The 25,145-nt window shown below is 40.8% G+C and overlaps 1 protein-coding gene across 1 annotated transcript in view; it reads right to left on the reverse strand.

Annotated features, from left to right (window-relative positions):
- Nucleotides 1-4,026: 4,026 nt before the first annotated feature.
- smad3a (SMAD family member 3a) overlaps nt 4,027-25,145 on the reverse strand; it is a 38,729-nt gene continuing 17,610 nt past the window's right edge. Inside the window, exons 2-8 of the mRNA XM_050053277.1 lie at nt 16,381-16,574; nt 15,982-16,116; nt 14,702-14,824; nt 12,471-12,683; nt 12,180-12,317; nt 9,547-9,691; nt 4,027-6,537 (exon numbers count right to left, since the gene is read on the reverse strand). Of these exons, the coding sequence (XP_049909234.1) occupies nt 6,414-6,537; nt 9,547-9,691; nt 12,180-12,317; nt 12,471-12,683; nt 14,702-14,824; nt 15,982-16,116; nt 16,381-16,574 (1,072 nt within the window). The 3' untranslated portion in view covers nt 4,027-6,413. The remainder of the gene's footprint in view (nt 6,538-9,546; nt 9,692-12,179; nt 12,318-12,470; nt 12,684-14,701; nt 14,825-15,981; nt 16,117-16,380; nt 16,575-25,145) is intronic.

A 25,145-nucleotide genomic window follows, 5' to 3' on the forward strand; every position in this document is an offset into this window, starting at 1 on the left:
ATGTGTCACACACTTAAAATTCCCACGCATGAATGGCCACAAATAGGTTCCCCATGAAGGTTTTTTTTTTTTTTTTTAATTAAATACTTTTTTTTTGGTAGATTTTGCATCTTTCTTAGGAAATTTGTGCGCACTACATACTGATACAGTCAATTAAAAATTCATTCATTCACTCTTTTTATAGGTCCAGTTGAATATTGCAATAAAAATGTGTGGTTATTACAAAATCCCACGGCACACCAGTGTGGTGCGGCACACCATTTGAGAACCACTGAACTAAGCTAAAGAACAAGTAGAGAACCGTTAAAGCCTCTGTATTATTCTTAGGAGGTTTTATACTGGTTCTTTATCTTAGTTTATTTAATTTACTAGGGAAAAACTCTAAAGAGAACCTTTAAAGTCCCTGTATTATTCTTTAGAGGTACTTTAATAGTTCTTCAGCTTTAATTAGTTTAGTTTAGACACAGTGTATTTCGTGAGGATAACACATTAAACCAGTGGCTCATAACCTCCTGCCCCCATGTACACGACAAATATTCCAGTGCCTCCAACAGAGGACATGATAACCTGTCCAACGATTCATAAGAACTGATTAATATTTCAATAATATTTAAAGTAAAAGTGTCATTTAGAAGCATATTGACTCGTTAATTGTATTTTCTGGCATTACTTAAGGGACCCTAGGCTCAAAAAATCAAAAATAATTATGTAGCGTTGTGTCGCACCAAAACAGGTTCCCCTATGATTACAGGCCAAAGAACCATTTTAAGGTACTGTTTAGCACCGTGTTTGTTTAGAGTGATCTTGAGCTACCCTTCAGAAGAACATGACTTTCTAATAAGTAAGTTGAAGTACATTAAACTGTATTTCTGGCACAAATCTTGGTCAGAGTTTTACAAAAATCTCCAAAATAAAAGTTTTTGTGTACACCTGTCTATGTTTCTATAACCTAAGTGCTCACAAACTGCCAATATATTAAAGAATACACATTCTTTTCAAACCAATGAGTCAAACAGCTTAAAAACTGTGTTCAAAAACTGTATAAAGCTGTTTTTATTTTGCTGACTGTACACCATATACCTTAAGATAACAGCTCCAGTAGTGTGCTAATCCTTTGAGAAACAAAGCAGTCTCCTATCCAGCAGCAGTATGTACACACACACGTACACATATACAGTCTCAGCTCCGTGTGTGTGTTTAATTATTAAGTTTGTTTGTGTGGAAGGAAGCTGAGGCAGAACTGGGCTCTAACAACAGGAGACTGTGGTGGAGATGTAATGAAAAGCTGACTGTGCAGAAGTTTCTGCTTCAGCTTTTGATGCCAACACACAGTCGTATATGTATAGTACTAAAATGTTAAATAATTCATGATGAAGATTTTTACCACTGCAGTGACTGTTATAAAAACAGATATTACAAGGAGGGAACCAGCAGAATTAAAACCTCCTGCTCCCTCTCACTTCGACAACCGATATCCTTACACACCTAAACTATTTGTCCCCACAGTGAAGTGTTTCCTGACATGCCTCGCAGGTTGTTCAGCCGTCTTTACCTCACAGGCATCAGAACAAAGCCAGCATTCATATTCAAAGCCATGTCGTGCCTCTGTGACGGCAGGAACGGTTATGGTTTGCATTAACTTGTAACGCAGCAATAAGTGAAGAGCCTACAGTGTCTGCTTTGGGTCTGTAATTACTGTTTCTGTCTGCTTCTGAGGACAGTGCCAAATTATCCACCACAGACCAGGAAATCCCCAAACTACAGAAGAACACAGAGACTAAGAACCTGAAGTGTGTCCAGAGACGTCTGTAATGACTGCCTTTAAGTACGTTTCATGCTAACAAAACTCATTAAGCTGTAAAATCAAGTCAGTTTCTAATGTTGAAATTATTCCATATTTGATTGATTAAGCTCAACAAAGTGAATTTGGGTAAAAAAATAACCTTAATTGTTACTGAGACACAGATGTGGTTTGACATCAAAGGAAAACTTGGTGTTTTTGAACCTGGGACCTATTTTCTCATGTTTTTGTGTTTAATAACCCTTCTCCACCAAAACTTGCTTGTGTACGCAGGTTTTTTAAACACAGGAAGACAAGCTAAAAATAGCCTATTGCCTATATACCTCTTGCCAGTTGACCAGAGCTGTGAACACGGCTCTGCAGCAGACAAGCATGCCTCTTTGTTTTCTACTGTGTCAAGCTAACGTCACAAACAGGCTGGAAAACAGGTTAGTAAACATTAGAAAGAAGCTTGGAGGCCAGGGTAAACATCTTTATATCTCTTACCTATTCAGCTTCTCTTTCAAACTCAGCACAGACCAATTTGTAACGTTATTTCAGCACTACTTAGTTTGAGACGGACAGTATTTTGTGCAGGCGTGTCATTGTATCTCACCGGTAAAGAGGCTAAAATTAGTGCGTTCACCCGGGTGTTGTATTTCTATCGCTGCTGATCGGAGCCAGAGCCGATAAATATGTGTGACTACTGCAGTGTAAAACTTCAAGTAAAAGTCTAGTCCCAATTAAACACCTCGTCCCTTCTATTAGCCTGGTTTGGCTACACATTTTGACAAATAAAGGCCTGTCTCAATTAGAAGCCTGGTCTGGCTGCTGAGCAGTTCATTTTTATAGAAGTTCTTTGGATGTAATAAAACTGGATTGTTGGACACCCACGGGTGCCGTAAAACTAGTGTTGTAACTGTTGAAGCTGTCTGTCGGATCTAGATCAAATGATTCGTAATTGAAACAAATTTTTATACAAGTAATATTCACACTGGTTTAAATAAATATTTCCCATCTTTGCTGAGCAACAGTTTTGGGAATCAAGGGCCTGTCCCAAACATAAGTCTGTGGTGTTCAGTGATTTAAGCAAATAATACTCTGGGCTACAAATTGAAGTTTTACAGTAAATACAAGAGTGAATTGTTAGCAGGTGTTAGTGGGGTTTTTTGGCAGTGGGATTAAATGACTAATGGAGACAACAATTTTTGACATTGGTCCAGTATTGAGCAAGAACACTGCAGCCACAGCAGCAAAACAGGCTGCAATGTAATCCCTATAGGCAACTCTGCACTGTCAATTTAGGTCCAACAAATGTTTGTTTTTGCCACTGACGGGCTCAGATTGTAAGTGTCTAACGTTACATAAAAGACCCTACGGAGAAATGAAACAATTTTCTTTACCATTCGCTGGCGTTTTTGTTATTGTGACCAAGTCTCACTCAAGGAGAAGTCTCATTCCTAAATCTGGCGAGATGTGACTTGTTGCAGGAAAAACAAAAGTGGTGAAGAGTTTGAGAGAGGAGTGCCGGGAAGTGTTTGTTGTGTTGGAGTACAGAAAGCGTAGCTTATTGTGATAAAAGATTTTCAGTATCATGGTAGAATATTTAGCTGATTTCATCACGAGACTTCTCCTCGAGTGAGATTTCGTGACGCACACTAACAAGCAGGAGAGCGAAAGCTAAGAAAAACGTTTAATTTCTCTGTGGGGGTTCAATTCCATTTTCAACCACTTATCCGAGGCTGGGTCACAGGGGCAGCAGGCTGAGCAAAGTACTCCGGATGCTCCTCTCCCAAGCAACGCTTTTCAGCTCCTCCTGGGGGATCCTGAGGGGTTCCCAGACCAGACGAGATATGTAATCTCTCCAGCGTCTTTTGGGTCTGCCCCGGGGCCTTGTACCAGTTGAAGGTGCCTGGAACACCTCTAACGGGAGGCGCCCAGGAGGATCATGAGCAGATGCCTGAACCACCTCAACTGGCCCCTTTTGACGCAAAGTTTCATGCAATGTTGTCACACTTAAAATCTCAATGTGAGCCTGTCAGAGGCAAAAACAAGTACTTTTTGTCTCCATTAGTTACTTAGACACAAAAACAAGGGAAAATAGGGTCCACATTGGAGAAATACCTTAGTCTCCATTTAAAGGTTTGTAATATCGAGCTTGAGTTTCCTTCTTACTCGGCCCCAGTATCACCATGAGATATATATTTTATTCATAGACCAACAAAAATAAACAAAAATATAGAGCATCACATCAACTTTTTATAGGCAGAGAAAAATAAAGGGTATAATTTTATACAAGACATCTAAAGAGACCAATTCAAAGCACAAACACATAAATCACGACTAATAATAACGATTACAGTGAACAATTTAAACAAGGGGGAAAGCACAAGCACTATAACTTGAAGAGTGTATAAAAAAGACAAATTTGTTTGCAAAATATTCCCTACTGGGTAATTACATTGACCGCGGGGTTAAAGAGCCCGTCAGGGTCAGGATTGCTGCGTTTAAGGACACTAGAAGCTCTACAGAGAGCTGTCTTGTCTCAGATCGGTAGATGCTACTGTCTCTGAAACAATCCCACATTATAGTTTGAACAAGTCATCATCATTTAATAGAGATTAAAAATCTACCAGCTTTAAAATCGTATGGCTTTGCTGTTCTCTTGAGTCCCTAAAATGTTAAAGATTAGCACCACTGGGCTGGCATTAACATCAAAAGCTGGGTTAATGTAAATAAGTACTGTAAAAGGGTTCAATACATCGTCCGTGTTCGCCCACTGTGTCTTTGTCTAGTGTTATAGAACCAGAAGGAAATCGATCCACTTCCACCACAGCGGGTAGCTGACAGGAAACAGGACCCAAACTAAGACTATGCTTTCCTATTCCAGCAAAAGCTTCTCTCAATATTTACTCAACATTTTCCTTGTGCATTTTTGAGCCTCTGTTTTCCAAAACCATCAACATTATAAAGGTTAACGGTCACATTATAACACGTGTGTAAGTATGTACTACATGTACATAGAGCTAAAAAAAAAAAAAAAAAATACACAGAGACTTCAGATTTCGAGGAGTTATTAGTTACTACTGTTATTTACACGCCTCTATCTGTCTAAACATTTCCCTTTGTAGAAAGCTGTGCTTTGTACTCAAACTGCCTCGTCTTCACAGGTACAAAAATACGAGGTTCGTATCCCCACACCTGCTCGCAGTATTTTCTGTCATGTCATGCAAAAACACTTAGTTATCACCTTAACTGTCCTACAAAAATAATTGGTAGCAAAATAGATTTTAAAGTCTCGAGAGTCATGCATCCGTCCTTTTCACTGGTTTCTGTACATAATTCAGCTTTTTTTTTTTCTTTTACGGTCCTGAGTGTGCAAAAAGTCGATATCACTGATGGCTAAAAATAAGACCAATGTTATGGACTGCTGAGAAAGAAAATTAAAAAATAAAAAGCAAAGGCCTCTTCCTGCTCTCTTTACACAGCCGTCTGCGGAGCAAACACACGTATTCCAACTACATCATGTGTGTTCAAATGATAATTTAACTACAGGTTTGCAGAATAGCGCAGTCTGTGAGATGTTTTCAAGTTCTGTGTGATCCTATGCTACCTACTACACAGTACAATGCAAAAGTATTTTGCAAATTGGCAAAGCTTCCTGAAATTAATGCAGGAAAATATTTCATATAACCTTATTGCAGCTGTGAACTACAACTGAATGTTCTCTGCCAGCATTGCCTCATGAGAATATTAACATTTTACAAAAGTGCATCATCCTCCTGATGACATCTGATGAATGCCAATGTCTTTAAGTACTCATGTATGGGTTTAAAGGTTGTACCTCCCGTCTGCTTTATCTAGAGTGACTGATTTCTTGTTTTTACTGTAACATTTGTTCCTGTATGAAAGATGTTGAGTTAAACACTGTTATCTGCCGAGTCAGAGTGACATAGACTGCATGAAATGACAGTATGAAAACCTAAACAGATATTAGGCTAACAGTATATTCCTTCACACAGTGTTTAAAAACGGTGGTTAACATCTCCGTTATATGATCATTTTCAATCCGTCTCTCTGGGTCACATTTGTAAATGTCTTCATAACCTATCAAATGCCCAAATACAGAAACAAAGTCAAGTGAAATGCATTTTACATGATCTTAAACGTTGAACAAAACTGTCATTAATGCTTACAAAAGTTCATTTTTATGTCCACGGTTCACGTTAACATCTGTACAAAACAAACGTAAAAATCATGAAAAATGAAATTTAAACAAAAGAGGAAAGAAATAAGAATCTCTTAACTGAAAAGACAAACAAAAAAACCCTCCTCCCACTGCTACAGCCTTTCTGGCACTTTAAAATCTGCCAGAATAATTATTCAGGACAAACTGTGGAGATCATACTAACATGGTACTGCTTTAATGCACTTGTCCCCTTTTGCCACAAACAACATGTATATAAAAAGTGCTACTGACAGCTGGTGGGGAGGAAGGATTGAGTTACAGAGTGAGGATTGGCTGAGTGAGGGGGGCTCGTCATCTTTCCGGGTTTGTGTAGCCGTTCTTGCCTGCGTGCAGTCTGTGTGTTTTTTTAGTCACTGACAGGAAGTGGGTGGATGAAGGGTTTCCCTAAGAGACGCTGGAGCAGCGGATGCTGGGGGAGCCCATTTGTGTGAGCACCTTGTCGAGCCACTGCAGGGGGCCGTTCAGGTGCAGCTCGATCCAGCAGGGGGTGCTGGTCACCGTCTGTCGCCTGGGAGAAACACAGGGAAAGCAGAGACAGATGTTGAGAACACAGGGAAGGCTGATGAGAGTAAACTTACAAAGTCAGCAAAGTCAAACTACTTTCATTTTAGCTGTCATATAAGCTGAGAAGCTGACCTGAGAAAACAAAAAGAAAGAAAACACCAACACTGGATGTATGTAGATTTCTGAGTTCCATTTTTAAGACATCTTAATGCCAGTTAAGACAGAATTTAAAGAGGACCTATTATGCCCATTTTCAGGTTTCAGGTACTTGCATTTTTGGTTTCTATAAGAACATGTTTACATAGTTTACCGGTCAGATAACACTTACACACTCCTTATACTGTCGTTGTTGAAACCAAGCGGGGACCTCTGGGGCTAAATAATGAAGCCAGTACAGAGAGGCCAAAACATTTAGTGCACGCTGGCTGCCAGTGTGTGTGTAGCATCCTCAGCTTCACAATCACCCGTCACTCCCCCGCAGCGCCATCCTCCCCAAAAATGGTCACTTCTAGCTCAAAAAACCCAAGATGGTGATGGCCTAAGTGCCAAACTCAATGCTTCAAAATGGGAGTCCACAAACCAATGGGTGACGTCATGGTCGCTACGCCTATTAGTTTTACAGTCTATGGCTGGAACACCTGAATTCACCCTCTGTCTGAAATGCTCAGTTTTAGCGCCTCTCTCTTTACGCCCTCTTCCTGAATAAACCCAGTCTGCTCTAATAAGTCAAACTTTCTGGGTCTTCCATATCTCTGCAGCCGAATAAATAACTGTAACAGAGAATGGCGCCACTTTCCACCCTAAAAAAACACTAACAAAAGCTTCCCAACACAACCGAACATATTGAAGCAGGAATATGATCCGAAATCAGGGAGAAGTTTATGACATTGGCAACCAAGCTGACATGTTTCCCTGATGTTAGCATGTAGCTACATGTAGCAGTGTAAGCTACATAATAGAAAAATGTGCAGCAGCGTGCCTGGAGCTGACGACCAGATGGAGAAATCTGACACGCGATGACATCATACTGTAGCCAGAGTAGAAAAACTGAGTATTCAGAACAGTCTTAAGGCTGAGGGATTACTTCTACATATGTTTACCTCATTATTTAGAACTTCTGACATGTTTAATACAAACAAATAAGACACAAAATACATAGAGGCATGATAGGTCCCCTTTAAAATCAGTTTAATGTCAACTGAGCCAAAAGTATTAGGTGAGCTGAAAAACCAACCTGGTCTTTTCTATTTGTGTTGTCATCTTTATTTCGTGCCTACAATAATTGTGTTTTAGTGATGAGTTAAGCTAAACCAGAATAAATATGACCTTGGCTAGCGCTTGCTATCCTCTATGTCTCTCTGCTGAAATAATGCTCAGGAAAAAATGTGATTTTATAGGTATCATACCGAAACTGAAAAGAGGATGTTCTATCTCACGAACATTTGGTAAGTTGATGGTAAGTTTTCTCCACTTACATGTTCTTTAAAAATGGTTTTGAGAGGGTAATTTATTTCTGTTGTTTTTGGTTCTTGAAAAACTAAAACTTTAGAAGAGGCAATATAAATAAAGCTTTCCACACATTCAACATTTGATCTCCATATCCTTTGGCACATCTGTGATTCCCCACGGCCTTCATACAAAAACCCTCACTGCTTTTCCCATAAAGAGGAGAGGCAATCGTGTTCAAAGTAGAATAATGTATGAGTGTGAGTGGAGTTAAATGACTGCTCTTATGTCTAAAGTGCCTAGTGAAAGAGCAACATCAGCTGCAGAAAACATTGCAGACGCTATATTAAAAAATGCACAAGAGTTTGTATGTTCTATAAAAAAAGACGGATCAGATTTCCGAAAGGATTCTGGTTTCAGTGTGCCTCACCCTGTGATAGTAACCCTGTCATTTCAGCCTCTGTTCTCTGCCGCTGACTTCTTTGTGTTGTGTTGAATTGCCTGACAAATCATTCAAAACTGATTTCATTTGGTGAGAAAATAAAGATCCACACCCCATGTTTTAATCCAGCTTGAATGAGCAAAGTGAATCAAACACCATAATCTCTCAGTCACTGCCAACGACAACAGCAGGCAAAACGTATCCTGTACGTTGTTATACATCTAATTTATGCACTGGCAGAGCCAGATGAACGGAGACACTTGCCAGCTGCATGATTTCCCTCTGGTTTATATGGTTTGTTTCATGACTGCTGGCAATAAAGCTTCTGTCTGAATAAATTAGGTGCAACAAGGATGCAAAAGTGAGATCTTTCATTCATCTTTACATCTGCCTGTTCACATTTTGTGGACTTTTTCTTTTACTGGATTAAAGAAAGAACAGGTAAAAGGGACAAAAAGGTTAAAAACATCCGACAGTCAGCATGGGAAAAGACAGAGACAGTGAGGTGTGGGTGGAGGCCCGGCTGGTCCAGTAACCTGAATCCTGTTTTTAACTGTCTCCACATGTCAGCATTTGGTCTGGACAGGACTGGTGAGCAGTCGCTCGCAGCACGAAGGTTTCCCCCTTGAGGAAACCTCCTCAGCAGAGCCAACTTTCAGCCAATCACCGGCTCGCCTTTTATTCCGTCTCGTCCTTTTTCACTATCAGTGAGTCAGACAGTATGGAAAACAGGGAGGGGATGGAAGAGGGAAAGTCTGACATCTCTTTTTGACACAGCACATGTGTGTTTGTTTAAAAATAGTCTGGCGTGCCAACTGGGGCCTGTTCCTATTGATGAGGGCCCGGCGACGTCACACCGGACTCACCAGAGTGTGAGCAGATGCCTGAGAGCGGGGGCGGCTGGACTGTGGGATGTGATTCACAGTCTGTTTGTTTCTATTGTCTGTGTTTACATAAGGGCTTGCTAAGGATTTGATCTTTGCACAACAGCGCCTATACTGTTGCTGACAAGTTGGCTGTGGGTTTTATCATGTGTTAAGCAGTTCAGCTTTGTAGCGGTCGAGGTTTACCGTTTAGGAAACGTGTGAGCGGTTGTCATGAACCCAAAGCTGATGAGCAGCTTACCTGTACTCGGCTCCCCAGCCCTTGACGAAGCTCATGCGGATGGTGCACATCCTCGTGAGCTGGTACACAGCCTCAAAGCCCTGGTTGACTGACTGGGCTAGCAGGGCAGCAAACTCCTGGTTGTTGAAGATCTTCAGGTTACATCCTGGAGGAAACAACCAGCACAGAACCAAAAGTCAGGCCACAACAGCTGGTCACAATAACTGTGGTATTAAGACATGATGCACATGTACATAAGGCTGGGGGCAGCTTTTGGGGCGGTGTGGCTTTAAGGGGAACTCGTATAAAGTCTTTTGCGGCTCCAGAGGGAGCAGAAACCTGATAAACTGCCTCAGATGATGTAACACTGCATCATGAGTAATGGAGGCGCCAGGTTTTGACAAGAATGCATGGAATAAAAAAGATTATTTCTCTGGTTCTGCTGATTCAATTCTGAAACTGTTTTCTTTAACTGTTTATCGTGTGCCGAGCAATGATGCAGGAATGCAAAACTAAATCAGTGGAGCATTCTTTTAAACATGGGTGGGAACTGTGGATGAAAGTTAATATAAGGAGGGAGACAGCTGGCCTGCATGTTACTGTGTTTCTACAGGCTCACAATTTATTTAGCCTAATTTGACAGGGAAAGGAATCTCCCTAGAATTGTAAAATCACCTGATTCACACAGTTTCATACATAAAAGTCCCAGTGAAACAGAAGTTAAGGCATCTTGTGCTTCAGTACTGTGATGAATTTCCCAGTGAAACTATCTTTTTGAGCACTGTACAGTTACAAGACTGATTTAAATCAAATCTTGCGCAATTTACTGGACCGCTTAAGTGGGCCGGCTTAGAGTTTAGCGCGATTCGTTCGTGGCTGAGCAGACTGTTGGCTCCACTAAGACTTCCCTTGCGGTTAGATAGGGAGGAGGACAAGGGGGAGATTAATGAATTAGACTTGCACCACAGTGTTTCGGAAATGAAATCAAAGGTTTTGCCATATTCTCTCTATTCTCTGTCTCCATATTGCTTTGTTAGTCACTACAACCCACAGTTGGTGGAGTGTGACCTGTGTGGCTAGCTTGTGGCTCAAAGTCTCATGTGATTGGATGGACTTTTGTAAACGCCCCTGAGTGGAGGATGAGTCATCAAACATTTGAAAGTTTTACCTGGTTTTACAGGAAGAAGAAAGACTGGATTTGATGTAAAAAATACTTGAATACTATTATTTTCGAACATGTATTTAGCTTATAAACAGAAATAAATGCTCAGTTAACAAGATTACAACTGGGAAAATGTATTTTTCATTTCAAGGGAACTTTAATTTTTCAATTTCTAGATGATACTTGACACAGTGATCAGCATATGCATTCAATAAGATACGCATTTAATTTCTCTGGTTATGTAATCTTTTGCAGCCTTTACGTTAATCAGACAGCAATCACTTCAGACTTGTGTTGTGTTAATAGTGTTACGGGGTTGGACCTCATACATGACCTTTACATCAAAGAAACCCAGGTGCTTATTCAGACATGAAACAAACATGTAAAACTGTCATCACATGCAGATAAAGATGTGCATGTCTGGGAAGGATACGAGTGACTCAGAAAACAAAGGGCAGCAATGCGTTGTGTAAACATCTTGCTGCCAACAGCAAAACTCTATTAGGACTTGTGTGATGTGTTTTAAGGGAAAACTTGTACCAATTTTACAAATCATGTGGTAAAAGTAAACAGACTACTGTGGAGAGGAAAACTTTAACCAACGAGGACAGCCCTGGACTGGTGGTGAGGGAAAGTGATGGGCCTGATGTGTCCTCTGCTGTTCTGCTCTGAATCATCCATTTTAAAAGAATTAACTAAACTTAGATTAATCACAACTTGGCTGGGTAACAATCCTCCAATGTCGTCAGTTTTGCCATAGACATTGAAAGTGCTCAAACTGGAGGATTTGTGAAGTGGAAAAGTCATCCACCTCTGCAATTTTAACTTGTGTCTCCAGAAGTATATTCCTGCCCCGAGGACTTCACTCAGTTATTAAAGTTAAGAACAGCACAACTTCATGGTGGACACTGGAAAAAGGTGTCTCTAGCCATTTTGACACATGCACTGCAACTCTGCATTTATCTAGACATTACCCAGAGGAGCTGTATGTGAGAACGCAAATGTCCGAATCAGTTTAATCAGAGATTAAGTGGGCTTTACCCTGCCAACTCCCTAGTACATAGCAGGCGTAATTTCCGATTGAGTCCATGCGTGAAAAGAGCAGGTAATTGTCGAGTGAGTTGGCGTGTTCATGATGTTTCTATGATGCGGCCTACCCGAAACTGTAAAAAAAATAACGTCTGGCGGTGAAAAAAGAGGGCCATTTACACGAAGATGGCGATAAAAATGCCTAACTGGAGAGATGACAAGATACGGGAATGTGTGTTGGTAAGGGCCAAAGCTGAAATGAAACGGCAAGTGACTCTGTTGTTTAAGACCAAACTTTGAGCGGCTATGTGGCCACAGTGTAATCTGCATCACATCCTGCCTCCTGCACGGTCTACCAAGGCGCCACCGTATTTTCAGAAGGCGAGAATGCTTCCGACACAGACTATCTCCTGTTGTGTGCTACATCGTATGAGAAAACTGCCTCTGTCAGCTTGGCACACACCTGGAGGGATCTTGCAGACTGTGGCAGGGTGCCAGCCGTAGCGTTGGTTACAGTTGGGGCTCTGGACAAAGATGGCGCTGTCACTGAGACACTCAGCGAAGACTTCTCCTCCGATGTAATACAGCCGCACACCACGGCCTTGAGGAAAACAGACAGAACAAACTCAGATAAAATGCCACAATGAAGAAATGAGCAGTAATCACAAATGTAGACTCACGTCATGTTTGGAGTAGCTCTAAAAATGAGCATGTGATTATAAATGAATTATATGTGCACTGAATGATGTCTCACCAATATGCCTGCGCGTTAACTCCACAGCTGCGTTGCGGTTGACGTTGGACAACAGGCCCAGGCAGAAACGCTCCGAGTTGGAGGGGTCCGTGAAGCCATCCACTGTCAGCGAGGGCTGTGAGGCGTGGAAGGTTTCTCCTACTCGCTGGTTCAACTCGTAGTATGAGATAGAGCACCAGAAGGCCGGCTCGCAGTATGTCACTGGTTGAAGATCTGACACAGAGAGATGGAGAAAGATACAGTTTGATTTCATCAAACCCAAATAGGAAGTAGACAACAACATATTGTTTCAGCATTGATGTTGCAATGTGCTCACACACAATCATCACATCGCAGGACGTGTCATTTTCATGACTTATGTTACCGGTCAAGCCCTCCCCTTTAATACAGGTTACATGTGTATGTGATGTAGTTTGGCAGCGTTTGTTACGGGAAGCGAGACTCCCCTGCATGTGTGTGTGTGTGTGTGTGTAAAAGCACAAAAAACGGGCTGGCAAGTGCCACAGACAGTAAGGAGCATGCTTTTCCAAAGCGACAGCAGTCAGCATAAAGTGTTGAGATANGTATGTGATGTAGTTTGGCAGCGTTTGTTACGGGAAGCGAGACTCCCCTGCGTGTGTGTGCGTGTGTGTGTAAAAGCACAAAAAACGGGCTGGCAAGTGCCACAGACAGTAAAGAGCATGCTTTTCCAAAGCGACAGCAGTCAGCATAAAGTGTTGAGATAAGCTCAGCTTCCAGTAAAGCGACTGTAAAGAAGGGCTGTGGTTTGTGTTCACTCCACAGAAGAGATAAAGCTTTAATGCAATTTTATCACAACATCTCACAATCAGTCTTTACCCCACAGTCTTCACAGTTGCCAAACTAGTTACCAGCCGCAAGCCAGGCTAAAGTTTTGTGACTTATCCTAAAGAAACCAGGAGTCTCCCATCTACAGCTCGGAGCCGCAAGGCTGGAAAGATAACGTTAACACTCATAATAATCTATAAGAGAAGTCTGTATGTTTAACAACCAAAGCACGTCTGGCTTGCAGTCAACCACAACCTAAAAATGAGAGAGGAGCAGGAGGGGAGCAACATAAGGAAGCCCCCTTATTTTAGGGTAAACAGCATGCATTATTAATATGACATGTTAAATTATTGACTTTAGCCTGGATTGATAGAAGAGTAATATATGAATACAATGGAGTCATGGTGAGGCAACCAGTGCATTAAACTACCAACCGCCCCCCTCCTCCCTATCAAGAAAGTCCTCAGAGTAAAAACTAATTTTTCAGCTTTTATTTTTTATAAGTATTTTATTTTCTATGCAGATGTGCTCTCCTACAAAATCACCCCAACAATTATGTTATGTGTAATTATTTCCAAACAGAGCTGTTCAAGTTATCTGATGAAAACTCCTGCAAAATACCACAGAAAAGAAAATCGAAAGAAAGAAAGAAATTCAATGCTTAAAACAATACAGGAGGGGAAAAAACAAATGGATAACAGGAGACAGGAGTCAAGGTTGGTGCAAATCAGAGGAGTATCGGCCAGAAAACAGATGGGGGAGAAAATGAAAATGAACAGGAGCAAAGAAGATGCAAAATGCGAGGAGAAAAGGGGCTGAGGTGGACTTAGAGGGGGAAGAAAAACCCCAACCAAAGAAAACATTTGGCTGAGCTTGCGTCACAAAATGTCAAACCCATACGCTGTTTCCCAGAAGCTTCTACCAGACGAAATGTGGAAACTCAACCCTCACTGGTGGGACGCTGGAGCCAAAATGGTCAAATTACAGGCTTATCCATGATCATTTTCAGTAACTTCAACTGGTTCCGTTAATTTGCTCTTTTTCCCCTCAACATGGCCACTGTCTAACAACCCCGACATTTTGTCCTCGGCTTTGAAGTCCAGAACAGAGCTGGACGGCACTGCCAAATGAAACTGGTGTGATTTTGTTATTTCACCAGACGCTTTCCAGCCAAGCCCCCCTGGCGTTTTTCCATCCTGATAGAATAAACATAGGATATTGTCATTGAAGTGAGCGTGGGCTGAATGGTGTCTTGGCCTGCGTAACAGGGAAGACAAAGGCTTCTTTCATCACCTGGTTTCCTCTTACAAAACTGGAGTCAAATCAAACAGAGAATTCCCACTGGGGAGATACACTATTGAAACATTTGTCTGTAAGTGAGGGCAGACAGACAGAAAAGTACACAAACACACTCTTACGCACACACACAGACGCACAGTCCTTACCTAAGTTGCTGTGTGTGGGTGAAACAGGGTTTGGTGACAAGTTTGGGGAGCTTGTGTCCATGCTGTGGGTCATCTGGTGATCGGTCTCGCCATCCTCACTGAGGTAGCCTGGTGGTGGCGTTTCTGAGAGACACAAAACCATAAAGACAGAAAATAATTCATCACATTCGTGGCAAAGTTTCCTAAAATAGATCGGGTGGAAATCTCTGCTGTGTAGTGGCTGGCACAACACAATACAAAAACATAAGGAGGACAATAATACACACTGGCAAACTATTCACATTACATAAAATGAATATCTAACACAGCAAAATTTCAGTTCCCATGTGTGTTTAAAAATGACTGATGAGTATGTTGAAGCCATGTCAGATAACAATCATCAACACATTCAGATTGACAACAAACATGTATCATGAGTCCTGCACAGATCTGATTTTCAAGACCTGCTCTAAAACCGGAACCTTGACATGCAAAACTGCACCCGCCCAACCACCCGCACATGTAACCCATTATAACCCAACCCGTCGACACGAGATCCACAGCCTGACCTAAAATCACAAATCCTATCATAACCATGCGCTGTTTAAATAATATGATTAGGCAGCACATTTAAAGTAATCATTTATGGACATTTTATACAAGTTAAGCAGGATGATATATTTTTTCATGAAAGTAAAGCCAAGTAATACAATTTAAATTAACTGTCTATGCTTATTCTCATATTCCAGCTGGCACAGAAGACAGAAACGAAACATGAAGTCAGCAGTAAGAGGATTAAAACTTTAAATTATATTATTTTTCTTCTCATTTTATCATAATATATTTATCACCCAACACCTGCGATATGACCCACATGTACTTTTTCTTCACCCCGAAACAAACGCGGATATAAAATTTAGACAAAATACCACCCCGTGAGTCACCTTTTTTAGCAGGTCGCCGATACAAGATTCTGCTCAAACGAGGAAGCACCTCCAATTTATTTAAATCAATCATTTTCTAACATTGCTCAGCAACAACGCAGGAACAGAAGCTTGTCAGCACTCAACTCTTGAACTTAAGACCAGGTTAACCGATAATAGCCCTTACAACTATCTGTCCACAAGATCAAATCTTCTCTTAGAAGTGAAGTCATAAAATGTCAGAAAAGACAAAAATGTGATGCACTTCCTGACCCACGGCTGTTAAATTTTTACAGCTCAACACTGGAAAACAAATCAGATTCTTGTGTTGGTGTAAAAGTATCTGAGTGTGAGTCCTCTAAGGAACCATGCTGGTACCTGGTATGTAGTTGCTCTGGGGCTCGATACCAGCAGGAAAGTTGGTGTTTTCTGGGATTGAATGGCTGTAATCATCCAGAGGCGGGAACTCGCTGGGGATTTCTGTGTGTCTGGGCACCAGCACTGGTGGGAGTACTGTATAATGGACATGAAGACACACAAACACAAATAGCTCCTTAGAACATAACAACAGCCATTGGCTTCATAATGGGCAATGTAAATAAATATATAATGCAATTAAATTCATTAACAAACAATAAATAATGCAATTAAAAAGTAGGATGAAGTTGAAGGTGAAATAAATCTGGACAAACTGTATCCTTCATATTATTGGAAAAGAAACTTCCATTCCTTCATAAAAATCTAAATAAGGGATAAACACTCTCCAAGCTTTCGTACCTGGCGTCTCTACTCTCTGGTAGTGATACGGGTTGACACACACTTCATCCTTCTTCGTGTGGAAGGCGTACTCGCACAGCTCCACCGCCCGCAGCTCATGGTGGGACTGCAGGTCGGGCCAGCGCCACAGACGGCAGTAGATGACGTGGGGCAAACCTTTTCTGTGGGAGACCTGCAGACGGCCATCCAGAGACCTGCAGGCAGGATGAGAGGAAGAAGCAGAAAGGTTTGTCAGTCATCTGTAACCTTCTGTTTGAAATACTGACTCATGTGACTTTAAACATTTTCAATCGTAAACAAAAAAGTTTTATTGTTTGGTATTTTGATTATTTCTTGGCCCCATATGCATAACATGTCTGCCATTTAACTATTTACTTGGGTTTTTACTTGAAATATTGACTTGATATTATGTGGAATATTTGAATGTTTACTTAAAATTTCATAATTTGAATAATAGTATTTAATCATATTGCCACGTCTTCATTTAGAGATATGTGATCTTCTCTCTTCTTCACGGTTATGATGAATTACCAGTCCAGATATGAGACTCTGACAAGTTATTGTGTGATCTGTCCTCCCTATCACCTTTGTGCACTTAGTACAATGAAAATCTAATTTTGTTTTGCCATAAAAAACTAGTTATTTTTAATACATCTCTTATCTTAGATTGCATTCTATGGACGTTGGTATATATATTGTTTGCCTCATTTTAAGGATGTTTTGAACAGTTTTCGATGTGGTTATTGACTCAGGTGTTTCGGATTTGGCACTGATTTCTGACTGGCTGTTGCAGCCTGTGGCTTTGGTATAAACACGGGTATTTTCAAATTGTAAAGTGATACCTGACCAGGGTTCATGTCCAAAATGTAATAATAATAATAATAATATCAAGAAGAAGAAGAAAAAGAAAAAGATGAAGATGTAGAGGAAGAATTCACACATCAGACACTAGGTGTGGTACAGTATTTACTATTGTTGATGTCAGGTCTCCTACACTACCTTCTACTAATGAGGGTCCCAGCTGTGTGTGTGCACTGGATATGAGGTGATGTCTAATAATAAACAACCGGCAATGAGATTTCAGTAAGTAAAACAGGATTTTCATTGTGTTGTGTAACATCTGCACTCATCTGACATACAATACTGCTGGCAGAATGATGATTTCTGCTGCCATACAGTAATGCACATTGTCAGAATGGGGATGCAGCCTGTAATCTCAGAGCACAATGACCCAAAAACACACTCATCATCTTATGCAAGAGGCAACGACCACATATGCCCCCACCATCTCTCTGTCTCGCCCACTCACTCTCACACACAAATACAGAGTAAGGGTCAAAAGCGTACGCTAAAGCCCTTTAGAAGGACAAATGTCAGTTGCCACATAAAAACAAGGCTGTGTACTGTTCAGCTACTGAAAACTCAGCAGTGCCCCATCTGGGTCAGCCATTGTACATCCAGAAAGCAGATAATGGTGTTTTAATTTTTCATGGCAAAGGCTTTCATTCACTGCCTCTGTACTTTAAAAGGGGCTGGAGAGTGTGTGTCAGGGGGGAGGGTGTCTTGAATTTGTAAATGGTGTCTGAGTACTTTATGTGCACACAAGCATACAGGAGCATACAGTAGAAGAGGCAGACTATCAGAGGAGGAAAGCTGAAAACACATTAACGCCTGAAAGTGAGAGCTGGTGTGTAAATGTACAGCTGACTGGCACCACAAATCTGCATCCAACAGCCTGATAAGAGGCCAAATCCTGTAAAAATAAGTTGATATAATTTAGAAGAAATGTGCTGGACCTTACAAACCTTAAATGATGTGCTTCCCCATGTGATGAAAGTCACGTGACCATAGAAACACATTGAGAGTAGAATTGATTTTTATGTGTATCGTTGCCTTTGCAACCGTTGTGTGACAATTTTGGACAAAGGTGCAAAGGCCTTTAGTCTGCTACGTCTTCAAATAAATATGACTTCACGTTGTGTCAATAACGTTTGCACACCGAGTCCGAAACGTTTGATTTACTGCATTTTTCGCATCTATCAGAAGCCTTTAGAGATGATTGACCAAGAATCAGTGAAGAACGTGACAGCGGGACACAGGCGCAACAAGACAGAGGAACAGGGCGCACTGAATCATTTCATAACCCAGACGGCTCACTTTCAATAGGTCAAATAGTAATACTCAGGTGGATGATGATGACGAGGAGGAGGATGTGGACTACACATGAAAGACAGGGAGGAAGTGGTGACAGCCAGTGAGGTAACGCCAGTGGAAAGAGGCAAAGGAGGAAATGTGTCTTTTAATTTGTCACGTATTGCAAATTTTCACAACATATAGAACAATGAAAAACATCGGTATGAGCGTGCAAGGTTTCTCTGTGTAACGATTTTTTTCGGATGACGGATTAAAAAAACGCATCCGGGAAAAAAAATCGGACTCAGTGTGCAAAGGCTTGACTTCTGTATAAACAAACCGACTTTCGGCAAGTTGCAAACTCACTGAGGTGAGATTTTGAAGTAACAACCAAATCAGCAGCAGAGAAGTGGGCTAAATTTTCAAATAAACAAGCTTATTTTTAAATATTACCGAAAATGTTTTTACCTGTTTCTTTTGCTGCCATTAATTGCATGTTTGTTGAAAGAGTGATGTTAAGTTACTCTAGCTGCCTTCCATAAAGAGCCACAGCCCAGTGGACAGCTGAACAGTGGCTATTTTCACAGCAACTCAATGATTTAGGGGTTCATTTCAACCAAACCTGGGCTGATGACTGTTGGAACAGTGGACTAACTAACTAGATGACCAGCAAGTCTACTTATGATGGTTTTGGTGAGTTTTATTTTGTTTCTGTCAAGTTTGAATGAGATATTTTTTTATGACGAGTTGACAAAGCAATTAAGCGGAGTTCTCAAACTAGCAATAATCACCATTTACTGTTTTACTAGTCAAACGACCACAGCAAACACTAAAATGTCCTTTCTATTCATTCCATTTCTACGCACGTAACATAACAAGAGGTTAAGAGGGGATCCTGTTATAGACAGCTAATGATTAAAAGCTGTAATCTAACTGCCTACGTTTTTCACAGTTTGTAAAAAAAAAAAAAACAGCCATTTCTTGGGGTTTTACACTTTAGTGATCAAGTAGCCACTATTAGAGAAGTGAAAGTTGACGGCAGAGCTGTCCACAACCATCAAATGCTATTATGTCCAATCAACAATACATAAAACAGCAGGTTTTTCCTTCATAAATGTCACAACAAAAGCAGAAATGATGTCTCGCTCTTTGTACAATCTGTTTAGTTCAGGCTGTTTTGTACTGTTTCTATTAAAGCTTGTCCTTAGTAATAAGTCATTTATCAGAGTGAGCCAAAGCAACATCATGCAGGATATCACTGCTGACACATCAAAAAGGGAAGTGAGCAACACAACAACACAAAAAAATAATATTTCTGTTATATCACAGCTAAGAACATAACAATGTAATGCCGCTAGGGATGTCTCAATGTTAACACAGTGTCTGATCAAAGACCTCCCAGACTCCAGGCTTTTAAACCAAGGACAAACAACAGTGCTCGGCCCACTACTCTGCTTTTGAACTCAGTGTTGAGAGAAAACATTCAACAAGACTGAGAGATTTGGCTGCTCCCACAAGTACAGTCTGTAGACAAATAAACAAAAACACCTCGGGCTGTTATGCAACCATGTACAGCACCTTGCAATAAATACAATCTTTGTAAAGCTAATAGTGTTAATCTTTTTTGAGTTGTTTTATAGCTTTTCACATTTTGTCAGATGTCTTTCAGTTAATGTCTGTGAGGGTCTACTTGTGATCACTGTTCCTCTTTTCTATTGCAGTTTTCCTGTGTTTGGCCTCTATTGCCATGATGTATTGGTGCTGTTTCCCTTTACCACATTGCATGATTTTTTAAAGCTGTGACTGATGCAACAGCAATTCAGTCCTTGATGTACCTCTGTAAGTCGCCTCAAAACTCACTAAAAAGATGCTGTCACACTGGCATTAAAGTAACTGACTCGGTTTACCAAGGGTTGAACAGAATAAAAGAACTATAAAGACAGTTAGTAGCTTTGAAGCAACTAAATCACAGTTAGGCAAACAAACGCAGCTACAAAGTGAATCATGGGAAATTGTCCAAAATGTCATGATGACCCGAGGCAAACACATGTAAAATGCATTTGCAAAGAGGAACAGTGATCACGAGAAGACTCACAACACTGAGATGTTTCTCAACACAACTGTGTGATCAGAAAAGACAAAAGAGATATACAATCTTCAAAGAGGTATTATTTAATGCAGGGTTATTGTGCTTTTACTCCTTTACTTGTTTGAAGCAGAACAAGTAAAAAAAGAAAAAGAAAAACTCCCTCTCCACTGTAGATGTGTTAAATGGTCAGCCAGGGCTGATCTGATGTCAGTGGTATGTGTGTCAGGTCCCTGTTGCTGAGTGGGTGTTTGGTGGGGCTTGACTCAGCGTGGGCTGAGGCTGTGGTGGCATTACTAGCTACTTGGTGTCCTACAATACTTAGTGTCCTTCTCTTGGTAAAGCCCCTTCCAGTCAGTGTTTTCACTTAAAGAGTTACAGTAAAAGTATGATGAGTCACACTAATAAGTTCAATAGCTGAAATGCAGATGTGCAGTACAGCATAGCAGAGGATCTACACCCAACCAGAAACAATGAATATGAGTTTATGCAACAGCAAACGACCAACAGCACCAATGCTCAGGCTGACAGCAATGCTGGGAGTCAAATCAAGTCAAGTTCATTTATATTCATGCAGCACAAGGTCTCAGCTTGATGTACAGATCATGCACAAAAGCAGAAGTTGACAAATGAGCCAAAATGATCCAAGAAGACAAGAAAAAGGTTCACTAAAACTTTGGGAGTGTAAAGAAATGGAAGAAACACAGGGAGAAGTTGATGTCAAGTTGAACTCTGAACTGCTCAGTGAAACATAGCAACAGCCCACCACGTTAACTAGTAATACCTAGTGTGAGGATGTTGAGGATTAGAATCTCCAGCCTCCTGACTGACCTCACATTTAGGACACATTTACACTGGCGCTATTTGGTCCGCTTTAACGAACGCTGGTCCACTTCCACGGATAGTTTGGTTCGTTTGGAGTGGTGTGTACGCTCATTCGAACTCTAGTGCGGACCAAACGAGCGCACTCAGGTCTGCTTGAAAACTGGTGCGGTTCGCTTACAGCGGGAGATGCAAACAGACTATCCAGCGAACCAAAGAGAGGAAGTGACGTAGAGCGCAGCGCATTTTGGGTTAAAAAAAAAAAAAAAAAAAAAAAAAAGCCAACAGCACGAACCGGGAGAAGCAGTTTTTAAATTGTTTAGCGAGAGGATGGCGCCATGCAGATTTAATCGGTCGACGGATCGGTGTCTCATCAAGGTAAAAAACTACAACAGCAACATATTAAGGTCCATGACTGAAGGGGGTGGATTTCCATTTTCGGTCCTGGCCAATCGATGAGCCAGATTTTCTTCTTCCTCGTGCATTTTTTCTTCCTGACCAGTGGTCGTTTCGGGCAATACAGCCCGCAAACGAGCAGCTGTCGGAACTGCGAGACATTGTCCAGGCGGTTTGGTCCGCTTTAAAAAGTGCAGTGTGAAAGTGAACCGAACCAATTGAAGGTGTAAAAATTACTATTACTACTACTGACTATACTGACGTGAATGCGCCCTTAAAGATGTTTAAGATGTTTAAGACACCGATGACGTCAGCGCGCTGGCTGACTCTGTCGTCTGTGGACATTTCCCATAGGAAAGTTGTAATAGAACTAGCACTGGCTCCAAGCGGCAGTGATGTGATTGGATCCAATTCCGTGTACTTCCGTACTTCCTCGACCAATGGCTGATTAGCTTTGCCTTACACCCGCCTACACCGGAATTGCTGTTCCCCAAATTGTTGTCCGTAGTACAACAGAAAAGGAAGTGTTCAGTGCATCGCAAGAAGAGATTAAAATGGATATGATTTCATTTGATTCAGCTATATTGCAGAGCTGCAACGTCCACAAGATTGGAGAAATTAAGGATTTACAGCTGGATATTCCCGCCCATTTCTATTACAAAACGAAAGACGAATGTCCCCAGACTCCCATTCCGAAGTAAGGGAGGCTGGTCACGCGAGACTAGGCCGAAAGTAGGGAGGTATGAGGTATAGAAGTGGCCAATGCCCCCTCACTTTACACTTGTTTCCTTGGCCCACATTTGTTTTAAGTCACAGATCACTGTATTACAGCTAGAGTGATCCCATTGCAACATGGCCTCCAGTCTATTTCTGTGACAGGAACCTTGACACATCCTATGTCGGAACTGTCTTGATGTGATTTGTAGTTTGTTCCTGGGAGTTACGGTCATCTGTGATGTTTTCTTGAAAAGAAACTTTTGTTTATATCAGTGTTTCTTACCAAAACAGGTGTACATCCAAACATGTTGAGAGCATTTCCTTTCATAAGACATGCATGTTGGATACATGCAATACAAACAGAACAGGGAATCGTTCGTAAAACCATTTCTCCATAGCACTACTTAAAGTTAACTGGTATACATGACAGTATTCACATATTATTTCACTTTTTGCTCTTGTGTGGTAGTTTTATTTAATGTAATTGTTTATCTCCAAGAAGAAAAACAGCAACACTTGAAGCACTGTGCACATGAAACACATGGACAGGCCCAAACACACACCATACCCTCCTCAATCTGAATGACTCACTGTAATGAAGAAATTTATGACGACAAGTTTATTGAGACTTGAATGGGAAAAACACAGTAAAAACCACTCCTGCACCACCATCAAGCCTCAGCCTGCTGTTTAGAGGAAGAGCGAGCAGCACCGTCTAAACAGGCAACTCCAGATCCTGCAAACACTTGAAAATGATTTGGAGCACAGAGTTCTTCAACTATGTAAAGCAGGGGGGCAAAAAGGGGGGAAGACTATGACCCCAAATTCCCTGCTGGTTGGACATGTGTGGGATCTGAAGGCTTCCAAGAATCCAGGACAGCAGTTTTCAACTTACAGCTCCTCCCTACAGCACCAGAAACTGATCAACACAGACTTTACTTACAGATAAATTTACACTGAACAATTAAGATGGACACTGATGAATAAGATTAGGTTCTTTTTGTAATGCTTAAGATTTATTTTGTGTGTACAATTGGTTTTGGGTGCCTCAAATTTGACTTTCAAAAAAGCAAACAGTAGCTCAAAACTTCAAAATTAATAATGTATGACTTGAGGCTGGAGAAGGCCTTTAGGACTTCAGCATGTGTTGCCAGATGACTGTGTGTTCAGAGTATGCAGTAGTATACTGCGTGATACTGTATAAGGTCTGCAATTAACAATTATTTTAATAAATAATCAATCTGATTTTCTTAATTATGTCAAAAACTGTTAAGGGCACCCATCACAGTTTCCCAGCATCCTATGTGACGTCTTCAAATGTCTTGTTTTGTCCTTTGAAAGGTCTAAAACCTAAAGATCAAGTGTATATGAAGGTGTATAAAACAGAGAAAAGAAACAAATTCTTTCTTTGGAGAAGCTGGTGACACTAAATTACTGACATTTTTACTTGTTTTATTTTCCACAGATCAACAAAAAACTCTGCCAAGTATTTTACATCTCACAGAACTTATATTCACACACACATTTGATTGTGACTTTAATTCCAGATTTTAAACAACAATTGTCACAGTCCTACTATGTGATGATCACAATGATTTGAAGTTGAAAACAGAAAGCTAGTACTGGGTCTGCAACTAATCATTATTTTTATCATCAATGAACATGCCAGTCATGTTCTCAATTAATTGATAAATCTTTTGGTTGATAAAATGTCGACTGAAATTTCTTAATGTTGTCAGATTGCTCCTTTTGTCAGACCAAAACAAAAAGATACTTAATTTAGTGTCACATAAAACAAATACAGCGGCATATATTCACTACTCAGAGGCCAGAACGTGGGGATGTTGTAAAATGAGGTCAACAGATTAATCGATTATTTATCAAAATAACTGACAACTGTTAATCGATGAGCAAAAAACAAAAATCCCACATAAAGTTTACCAAAGGTTTCAAAAAGTTGACTTGATGACTCAGAATAAAAACGAATTTAAATATCTGAGCAAACTTCCCTCCACTTTTCTGCCCTGCACTGCATTTTTATTTCCTTCTGTAGACATATGTAAGGCTAGTTGAAACGTGCCTGCGTCATCTAGTTCGTCTTGATTCCCTTTCAGATTGAGGACAAGAGCCGAAGCGTTGACGTTACTCTGTCAAGGGACAGTCAGAGTGAAATTGATGTTCAAAAAGGAAAGCAACAAATTGGTATAGATTTTTTGCCGCGGGGGAAATTGTGTCAACATCATTGTGTTTCATGACCCATAGCGGAGGCTGAACCTGACCTTTACGCACAACCAGCTCTGTTTGTGTGATAGTAGGGAGTGCAATCTGTGCGTACAAACACGTACACACTCAAAAGTATGATGGAGTGAGATATGAGTACTTCAAAGGGATTCACACATTTAGTAATCATCTGTGTAAAGGATGTGTTTGGATGGAAAATAAGGACACACAGATGTCAGTAACTTGAGGACTAGATGCAAAAATTTTACATGTGTGAGTATTTGTCTGACTCGAAAACAGACTCAGACAGAGCAGATTGAGCTTCACTGAGCTGCGGAGGGAGGGGGGCAAAACAAACACTCTGAGGCATGCCCAGTTACACTCAGAGACA

The sequence above is a fragment of the Epinephelus moara genome, chromosome 1 (assembly GCF_006386435.1).
Source record: "Epinephelus moara isolate mb chromosome 1, YSFRI_EMoa_1.0, whole genome shotgun sequence".
NCBI lineage: Eukaryota > Metazoa > Chordata > Actinopteri > Perciformes > Serranidae > Epinephelus > Epinephelus moara.